At 40.9% G+C, this 10,672-nt stretch overlaps 1 protein-coding gene across 1 annotated transcript; it reads right to left on the reverse strand.

Moving 5' to 3' along the window:
* Window positions 1-2,441: 2,441 nt before the first annotated feature.
* Window positions 2,442-5,954, reverse strand: LOC131882463 (uncharacterized). Its single transcript, XM_059229609.1, has 4 exons — window positions 5,608-5,954; window positions 5,227-5,394; window positions 3,107-3,430; window positions 2,442-2,709 (listed from the first exon to the last, which is right to left on the reverse strand). Exons 1-4 carry the CDS (start codon window positions 5,952-5,954, stop codon window positions 2,496-2,498), a joined length of 1,053 nt encoding a protein of 350 aa, XP_059085592.1. The 3' UTR covers window positions 2,442-2,495.
* Window positions 5,955-10,672: the final 4,718 nt, after the last annotated feature.

Below are 10,672 nucleotides of genomic sequence, written 5' to 3' on the forward strand. Positions count from 1 at the left end.
CTAATTATAAAGACACTCACTGCCACTACTTGTTTCCTAATCTATTCTTATATTGTATGGATTTAAAAAGTACCAAATGAGCGACGTGTGTTAAAGAAAAAGGGATATCAAATTTGACGGAATCTGAATGACACGTTTTTTCTTCATTTTATAAGGTGGCCGCTTTGTTTAAGCACGATGCGTTGGAAAGTTGAGGCCACTTTTGACCATGTCATTTTTCCTCCTTTATACAATCTTCATTTAATGGCGTTGAACAATTCAGACTCGTTCATATTGAAAAAACGAGTTTTTTCAATCTCCATGAACAAACCCATGGAACAGCAAACCGTCAAGCTCAAACCAGAGCTTGATACAACAACGCATTTTGTGATCTTGGCGTAATTTGTCGGATTAAAATTTGTTAAATACTCGTATTGGTTAAAATGCTTGTTCAGATTTGATAAAAATACGCAGACGCATCTTGGTATTGTTCTAACTCGCAAAACCAAAAGGATCAACTTTGCTATTATTGCTCATATTAAAAACTTGCATACCTAAACAGCTATAATTTTCAATTATCTAATTTCTAGACAATGAATACAGATTTTCATTACCACCTAAGTAAGAGATTATTTTTCATATTTTTGGCTTGAGCCAAAAATTGCTCAAAATCTTATCTTATATCCAAACAATTTCAGATGAAATACATATTTCTCTTCTCGCGGGGAATGGTTTGTCTGGAAAGTCTTGGAATCTGAAAAATGCGCTTAATTTGAACTTTGTAAAGTTTGTGATGGTAGCATGAATGCTACAAGTGAATCGTCCGATTGATTGGCGTATGTGTGATAGTACTGTGTAATAATAGCTAAGGCCCGGGTGAGCGAATTTAATTGTACGGCAACCAGAGGGAATGGAGGGGGAAGGTTGCCACACGCATGTCCGAGGTGGACGGAAAATTCACGAATAAGGACGAATGTTTTGTTTTTTTGGACGGCAGATATCAAGAAGGTAAGACTATCTGCCTATTCAGCCTACTCGGTATTGTGACCCGCCTGAAGAATTACTTCTTCTTTTAAGTACAACAAGTGTGGTTATTATTGTTATTTCGATGACTTATTCAGAGACAATATGTTTTTTGGAAAACGCGTTTTTCTAATATCAAAAGAAATATCATTTATGCGTTAACTCGATAGCTGAAGAAAATGCACGAAATAAGTGGTTTTTATTGCCTTGGACTTTTTCAGAAGACCTCTTTGAAACTGAGTAAAAAATGCACCTTTGAGATATCATTGATTTTCTTGAAATTTGTATTAAACTTGGTGTGATTTTAATAAATTCAAAACAAATTTATAAGACAAAAATGAAAGAGATCTCGATTGCCCAATTGCCTTTAGTACATAAGAGAAGGGAAAATCCCTGTTGAGAAAACTATTACGAGGCCCAAAAATGGGATATTGATCAAGATATTAAGCAGGCTCCCTTCCGACCCCAAAACTTTTGTGGAAGAACACTCATCTTTGGTAACGATTTGGGCTGCAGTCCGTTCATTCCACAAGAGGAGGTCAAAATGAACTACATAGAAACCGTATTTGACTCGGCTAAACCGGAGGGTGCTCCTTTGGGTTAGTTCACAACAAAAACAACAACAACATTCATACCTATCTAACGATTGAGACAGGTTGCCTTTTCCACATGTACTCCTTTCAGATCTAATTCAATGGTGATTAGTCGAGGCATGGAGTACGGAAGTAGTGGGGAGGAAAGCTCTCTGAAACCTCGCTAGAAGACGTTTCAGTTTTGCGTTACCTCCTAATCAAGTACTGGAACATGAAGATGGAATTCATTGAGCACATTGAACACTCTCTCAGTGGGGAATGTATCTGATCAGAAGGTAACGCATAGCTCTACAAAACCTCGCTAGAAGACGTTCGATCTTCGACCTAGCTTTCCACTCCACTACTCCATGGTGGAGGGTTTTTCTGGCTTAAATCCTACCCGCCCTCCCCTCTTTACAGGCCCAGACAAAACAATAGCCCGTCAACCACAGAATATTTTTTACTGGATTTGTTCTTTTTCTTCCAGAACATAACATCATACGTCCAACTTCAAAGTTTTGACATTAAGCTTTGGAATTTATCCATCTGAATCATAAAAGTAAATATTTTTCTTTTTTCGACATTTGTGTGGGGTAGGAAATCTTTTCTGGAACCATTTCAACTCTAATAAACACCGAGGTTGTGGATACTATCATTTGGCATCCCGACTTCCTATACACTTTCTAGTATACTGAGCAAAATAGATAGACCTTGCTCAGTCTTGCTCAATGGTGAATTTAAAAAGAATAAAACTGGAAACCATACTATGGGTACCTCGGGAAAACCCTTTTTGATTGTCATGGGGGTTTCAATGTTTGATTCCCTGGATCGACCCAAGTCGTGAATTGTTAATTCAATGATAAAGCTTATATTTTTGGCGATGATATTAGTACCCTACGTAAGCACATTTTCGCCACCAATTCAACAATAAATCCAATCCAAATGACCTCGTCTACATGCTCTAGGACATATGACCTTGAGGGGCTCGTTCACTGTCCTCACGGCTCCAATGAAGTTTCCTGCCTCGCTTTGCTCTCTTTGAGTGGGGAAGCCAATCGAAAATGGATAGCTCATGCAATGGAAACTATCATGAGCGAAAATGATTCTGGCCTTTCTGGCCAAAGGCCATACATATCTAGAAGAGAAGAGAAGCAAAATGTATGAATCATATTCCACACAATGGGATGACTGATGAGTTTGGTTCAGTAAAGTCCAGTCATTTTTGAAAACACCGGTAAGGAGGCCCGCAATAATGGACTATTCGTTTTGGGGCCAATCTGAGTCCATAAAGCCATCTCATCCTTTTAATCTTGGAGGGTAATTTCTAACAATTTAGAATAGTAATCTATCCTGGTGGCATTTGGGACCTTTTAAGGCATATAAAGGCTAGAGCTCATCACAAGACAATCATTTGTGAAGATGTTAACGCTTGCTCCCGAATGGTACCTTTTTCCTACTTGGAGTCAAAAAATAAATAGGACAGCAGATTGAAGAAGGCTCATTTGTGAGAGTTCGATTCAATATTGTCTCACCTGACTAGTAGAAATTGATCCAGGCCCCTGTCCTTCCCGATGTTCAGGACTGTGGGGTCTTGGAGCATTTTTTTCATGCCCTTTACCATGAGATGTCGCGTGAGGCCATGATCCAGTTTGACAGCCCATGTCCCACCTAAGATCTCAATGGTATGATCTTTGTGATCCCGCATGATGTGGAAGGTTTTGTTTTCTTGTTGGAGAAACTCAGACACTGCGGCTTGCTCCCTGGCCGTGATATCCGAGTCAAGGTCCCTGGAGAGCATCAGATCCACTTGAGCATCCAATGCGGGCAAAAATCGCCAAACCAAGGGGTAATATGAGCTGCAAATCCAAGAACCACCACATAATTACTTAGGCTTTCGAACCAAATCAAAGGTTCGGAAAACAATTTAAGCGTAATGGAAAAAAATCTGGATTGAGAACAGATCAAACCTTTTTCTTTGTGGCGACCAATTTTCTTGAGAGTACACGTATCGTAATTTTCATTCTCATCAACACCAAGGAAACCAAATGTGCACTACGTAAGAGGCCAATCTTATCTCCATGAGACTTTACTGCTACTCAAGCTGCCATTCACGTATTTGAGGGACAGAGCTTATCCCAAAGTTGGTAAGTTCAAATCCAAGGAGGTGGTAAAGGCTGAGTCAAGGCTGAGAGGCCATCAGCAATTTTCAATGATCAGAGGCGAATTTTTCAAACTCTCGTATCTCAGAGTTAATAAGGCTTGAACGTTACCCAGAAAGAACATCCGCTCAGTCCTTTCAGCAGTGTACCTACTTTCATACCGCTTAACGTCCAAGTTCCTAGCTCTGAAGTAGGAGCTTGAAAAGACAGGCCAGGTAACTTAAGTCAAGTTAGTTCAATTCTTGGCTCATCATGGAGATGATCTATTGCAATGGGAAAGATACCCAGGTAGAAGTGGCTTAAATCAGAAGTGACTGTTTGAAGTGTTTTTTACGAGCATTGACGAGACAAAACATTTGTCTAGCTCCCTAGAACAATTAAGTCTTTATTGCGAGATTATTTTTCTCATTGGATCACAATAGTTTTTACAATCTGTTCAGTTTTACATATATGTTGTCCCATTTAGGGTTCAGGGTCCGCCATTCGAGGCGATGATCCACTGCAAGGGGGAGGGGAGACCTAGGATCGAACCTATGAACCCGAGCATAGCTCGGTCGCGCGTTAATCAACTGCGCTACAACCATCTCCCTCCCAACAAGGGGCTTTCCAGTCGCTAGTGAACAGAAAGTACTTTTCCATGGGCCAAATTTGGTTTTTCATCATTTAGGCGAAAAAATACCTTAAAAACTAAGCATTCAATGGCCACCACTTGCTTGTCTTTTCATGCCCTCGTGTTTGAAAAGAACCTCGGTCAAGTCTTTGCTCATCTCTTTAACCTCCATGGCATGAAAAAGCACACTTTCTAAAGGTGTCCAGGTCATATTGACTTTCCCCAAGCCGCATTTTTCTAAACTTTGCGCGATAAAACTACCAGACGTTGAGTTCTTTCGATAGTTTTGGCCAAAATGGGTGTTTTCCTAAAGCGTCTTTGTCTTACCTTCGCAAGTAATCCAGCTAAGTCTTTCTTATGGTTTGTGCTTGGAATGCAGCGCTAAGTGTGTAGTATTTTGGCGCCTTGGTGCAAATTTACCAAGCCATCGAGCCATCTTTGTCGAACCGAGTGTTAACCCGACCTGTTTCGCTGGCAAAGCACGGTCGATGGATGTGGCCAGGTATAATACAGTACATTCATTGAAATTGCAATGATGTGGTTTCAATTAGATTTCCTAGTAAGCCAAAAAAATGGATTGCACAAGGACCCCAATATCATGCTACAATTTTGCTGGTCATGGTCTTTTATCTAACCAAATAAAGTTATTCGTATGCTAGATCAGCCAAACAAGCACCAAAGTACAGCACCTCCACAACGAGTTGTACAAGCGGAAATTGCGACCGCTCCATCCTCCATTGACTTGAGCTACCCCATCACATTTGGCCCCAGGTCACACCACAACGAGAGATGTGAGAGTGGGTAGGGTACTGGGTTCGTCAAGTGTCTTGTGGTTGGTTGTTAGTTAAGTCGCTATGTGTGAAAGTATGGCAAAAACGCTTACCTGGCATTCAGAACCATGGGGTTTCTAGAAATATCGCAGAGATCCAGGATTTCCTCCTCGCAAGCCAATTGGCAGAGCCTTTCCATGGCCATCTCGTTGTCTGTGAGTCGGTAATAGAGCCGCATTCGGTACCCGGGATAATACTTTTTGATTGTTCTGACATTGTGACTGGGGCAAGATGGACAATTGAACATTGAGCAAGCAAGATTGGCTTTGATTCAGTTTTTGATTTTGACAACTGACACCAAATCCATTGAACTGACACGACAATTCTTTACTGGTTACACCTACTACGTACATTTGATTTGGCGTTGTCAAGTAGTTACAGAACTAAGAAAGGTTTCCTGTTGATCTTGCTTGCTCAATGTTATTGGGCCGTGCCTGATGCCGGAGAAATAATCTCTTTGGAATGTATCAAAGGTTGGACCTTGATAAAAGGAATAGCTGACCACTCTCTGACCTCGTCCAAGGGCCTTCACGTCTTGGGAGCAAGTCACAGCTTGGTCACTGGTGTCATGGTCAATCTCAAGTGGATCTATTTGTTGATCTAGTCTCACTTTCTTCGAGCATCTACACTCTGACACATTCAAGAGGATCATTTTCCCATTCGACCAATCACTTTGGACATCGGAATCTGGTTGAAAGTTCGACACCACATAAACAAAGACCATAACAATCATCACCAAGACATAGGCACCCGACAGCTTAGCCGATTGATGCCAAGCCATCCTGAGGGATGATTTTGATAGACTTTATCCTTCTGAGTCAGAGAGATTGCTTTGGCCAAAGATAATATCCGAGTCTGGGAGGCAACCAGTCCCTCCCGTCATGTTGCTCGTTCGACAGTATCTTTCCGACTGACTGCTTGCTAGCTGGAGGCGAAAAAGAGAAACTCCGTCTGTTCCCCAACAGTTTCAAGCCCAACCATTCCAACGACAGTGTTTCAATTCTCGATCCTATGTACGAGTATGTACGTATGTACGTACGGACGTACAGTCTGAAATTCACCTTCCACCACACTTCTTGCTGTGAGAGGGAAAATCACAACCAAATCGAGGTGCAACGAGTTATGTGTTCATGGAAACACTAGGCCATATTTGTGCCGAGTCTAATGTACTTAACGTGGATTTTAACGGTTTTATGATTAAGCTGAGTAAGAGGGGCTTGTTGCTTGGATGTGTTAGTACGTATGTAGTCGCTAATCGAGACGGAATTTGGAAGTGAAAGGAAGCATTGGTTTATCGTAATCCCCAGCGGTGTTGATCGTGCACATGGAACCAATTCAGATGCGTATAGCACCAAAACAACGCCCCATAATTGTACTGTTTAGACAATCGAAAGAAAAAGAAGTGTTTTCTACCTCGTTTCTCGTTCTCCATTTTACTATCTCTCAAATGTCAGTTTTAACCAATACTCTTTATGTTAGCTTTTTATGATATGAGTGGTCAGCACAACAAATGATAAAACCAAGGAAATGTCACACCCATGTTATGCCCGTGAACAAATTTGCCCACGTCTCTCAACAATCGTCATACTTGTGACTTGTCCCTTTCATCGCTTAATGGCTTGACCAGCTTGATAGAGTCAATTCAACTTGAGTGGCAAAAGGCAAGTGTTCAAGACCCAATTACAAAGGCCACGGTTTTCCACAAAGGTCGTCTGCCTCCCCCCTCTTTCCATATTCAAAATAATTTAATCATGTCGTTTTCACATTCCTCACACAACTCTCCTTCGCCAACCATCTCAAATCATCTGCAGTCAAAGCCAGGGCCAGGATCGCTACATGTCCAATACACGTATTACCATTCAAGAATTTTCCCTTTCCAAAAGTTCTTCAACTCTTCCACACCTACGTCACTCCAATTATTCTCTACAACCTTCAATCGGGCTCCCAAATTTCGGCCAATCCGCTCTCAAATACGTCGATACCACCTTCACCCAATTCCTAAAGCGAAACCTGTGCAATATGCCAATAACCCATGGACGCATATCATATGCGAAACTGAGCCCCTCACCTACGGGCTCACGTTTCAAAAAATGCAAGACCGCACTTCAAAAGAAATGATACTAAGATTTGAAATATCCATCAAATTGATGATAGTGCTTAGTTTCTAAAACACCTTAGAACGAGTTGCTTGGCTATTGGAATGCACTAGTTTTTTAATGTTTTGAATACATAGCCAGCACTTGAATTTGCCACCAAATTTCGCCTTGTACGAGTCTTAGTGTCTATAAAAGATGTAGAATTGTCTACGATTAGTTGGAGTTCAAGCAACTCTATGATCACTTGGATTTGAGGCAGGGCAGCTTTTTACTTGTATGATAGTTTGTGTATCTGAACTCTAACCTGTATTTTTCTCTCGACATCGTTGATATGATGGCTTATGATAACGACTGTTATGTCAAAATGAAGACATGATCTTATATTTTATATTTCAACTCTCAGTTGTAGTGGAAGTTTTGATTAAAATCAATGGGAATCGACTAAATAACAAGCATTTTAAACTAGGTTTTGATTGAAACGCTAAAATGTGATTGCTTTTCGTTCCTGGACCCTTGTTTCGCCCCACCTGTTGCCCAAAGGGATCGACGAGAGGCGAGATTGACGAAATTTGTGTCAAAGAAAATTGTGCTCGTATCCATGGATCACCTGGGTTTAAGGAGATGTTATTGACATCATGATATCATGGAGTGTTCAAACCATAGAGGAAACAAGGCTAGAGAGTGCGAAAAGAGCTGTCCAGGCGGAATCGCTTTCAGAGCTGATGGATGACAGCTTGTAAGGGTATGGTATCTGATTTTTCGTCGGCTGGAGTTGCACTGTCCATTGGTTACCGATTCAGCTGGAGTAAAAAAACACAACAAACTCGATTTTTACAATTCTATGTTACTTCCTCGACGCTTAAACTTCCGAGCAAATGCTTGAAAGATTAATAGTAAAAGGCCGTGAACCTCATTCGAGAAAAATTGAAGCTGAGCTTGCGCTTCTCATCGAATAACGCCAACAGATACCTTACATACTTACAACGAGGACCATTCGAGACAATTATTCGTTACCTCCATATCATGTTCTGAACTCTTCTTTTGCTTTCTGAGAGGAAAGTGTCATTGACTGATATGCTCTGAGGGCGTAGGGGAAACGAGCTAGAGCTATACCAATAGCAGCCTCATGTGATACGCTATCATAGGAAGAGTGCCGTCATATGAAGCACCAAGGACTAGCTTCCATACCATCGTGTTCAGTGAATTTATGTTTTTTGTAAAATGGTAACCAACTCAATTCTTAATCATTAGGGATCGGAAAGATAATTTGTTTAGGTTAAATTATGCTTTAAACTAGAGGGTTTGTCAGAAAAACGTCACTCCAACCAAGCCACTTGAGACTTTGCTTTGCACACATTTTGGTAGTTGGGCAGCAGGGTGTCGGACTGATCGTGGGTAAAGCTTTTCAAACATGTGGTTGGATATATCGCACGTTTAAGTCCAGAGATAGCGTCACGATGCTAACTCTGTACAAGTCGATTGTTCAGCCACATCTTGCATATGCTTCACCAATTTGGGCTTCACTGAGTTCAGCAGGTTTGCAAAAGGTCGAACAAGTCCAAAGATGTTTCACTAGGAACATCACAGGAATGAGAGAGCTCTCGTATTGGGAGAGACTAAAAAAGTTGGGACTGAACAGTGTTCAGAGAAGGTACGAAAGGTATCTGATACTGTACGTCTTCAAAAGTATCCATGAGCTTTGTCCCAACCCAGGATTTAGGGTCAATTCTAGTGACCGTAGAGGCTTATTGTGCGTTTTTAGAGCACCTTCAAGCCCTCAAGAATCCAGGCTAGTTCAAACCATGAAGTCCACTTCTCTTCTTTCTTGGGCTCCTTCACTGTTTAATTCGCTTCCCCCCAATATTTGTAGGGAATACGTAGGCCTTGTTGATCCGATTGGATAAACGTTATTCTCCACCGATTAGTTGGCGGTGCTCATTTTTGAATTTGTGATTGAGTGTTAGAAAGGTTTAGATAGAGACTTTAAGAGCTATTAATATCGTATTAGGTTAGGTTGGGTTAGGGTAGGTAAGGTTAGGTTAGGTTTGATAAGTTTAGGTCAAGTTTAAAAAAGTAGCACCGCCAACTAATCGGTGGAGAATAACGTTTACCATCCGATTGCCTCTTTCAAGTCAGACTTGGACAATTTTTTAGTTATAGGATTTTAAGGATCATCTCGCTTAGTTGACTAGATAATGGCACCTGAACTCGTACATCACAATTGCGACACAAGGTTACTGGAATCTTGGCTATTCCTACCAGAAACTAACTTTGTATCGTCAGCATAAGAAGAGAGACCGGCAGTAATATCAAGCTTTTGAATTGGGGCAACGAATATTATAAACAGGAGGGGCCCTAAGATGGAGCCCTGGGAAACACCTGACTTGTCATCATGTATGTCACTATGGGATCCCTCGACCTTAACAATTTGCTTCCTATCTTGAATGAAGCTTCTTATCCAATTGAGAACCTTGCCTGGGATCCCAATGTCATGACGTCTATTCAACAAAAGGCCATGATCTACGTACTTTATCAAAGGCCTTGGTAAAATCAAGGTAGACAACATCAACTGACTCGTATCTTTCCAGTCCCTCAACGACTTGCTCTAAATGCTCAATTAGTACAAACAAGTACAAAACAAGAAATTGTTTCAGGAACATCTTGACCAAATTTCGAGCAATTGGGTGAACTTGTTATGAAACTATGGTTCTCACTTTAGGGATAGCCCTCAATCCAAATGTAGACATATTGTAGCTCTGAGCTACATAATGTTCTTTAAACTCATTTGAATGCTTCATAATCATGGAATAATATATCTTAAGCAATATGACACCTGTTTTATTTAGACTATTTTGTATAGCTTTGCAAAAAAAATAAAATATTGGAGTCCAAAGTTCAAATTATTATTCTGTGCCCCTTAAATAATGCCTGCCTTTTATGCAAACTAAATCTTAAAAAAAAACGAAAATCTAAACTCTATTAAAAGATAGCTCATTCATTTTCCACCAATGCCTGATGTTTTGTCAAATGTGTGGATTAAGACAAAATTATCAATTGTCCATCCCAAATATTCTAATATGTTAACATTTATGTACATGGTCCTATATTGCTTATTCCTTCAATGCCTTTTATATTTTGTAAGTCGTACCACCGAGGTCGTACCACGGGGTTACGAGGTCGTCCCACCTTGCCCCATTGCCTCCACGTTTGATCCCATACAGTGGGAGTCACACTCAATCCCTCACATTGAGGAGATGCACACGCTCCATTCCCAACACTGGGGAGAGCTTCAGGGGAGAACAGAAGGCCACAGCTGGTTAACCGACTGCGCCATGTTCTATACTTGTGGGTGAGCATCACGCATAAGGAGTTTGATGGACTTGATAACTGATTTTATTTCTGA

The sequence above is a fragment of the Tigriopus californicus genome, chromosome 6 (genome assembly GCF_007210705.1).
Source record: "Tigriopus californicus strain San Diego chromosome 6, Tcal_SD_v2.1, whole genome shotgun sequence".
NCBI classification, from domain to species: Eukaryota; Metazoa; Arthropoda; class Copepoda; order Harpacticoida; family Harpacticidae; genus Tigriopus; species Tigriopus californicus.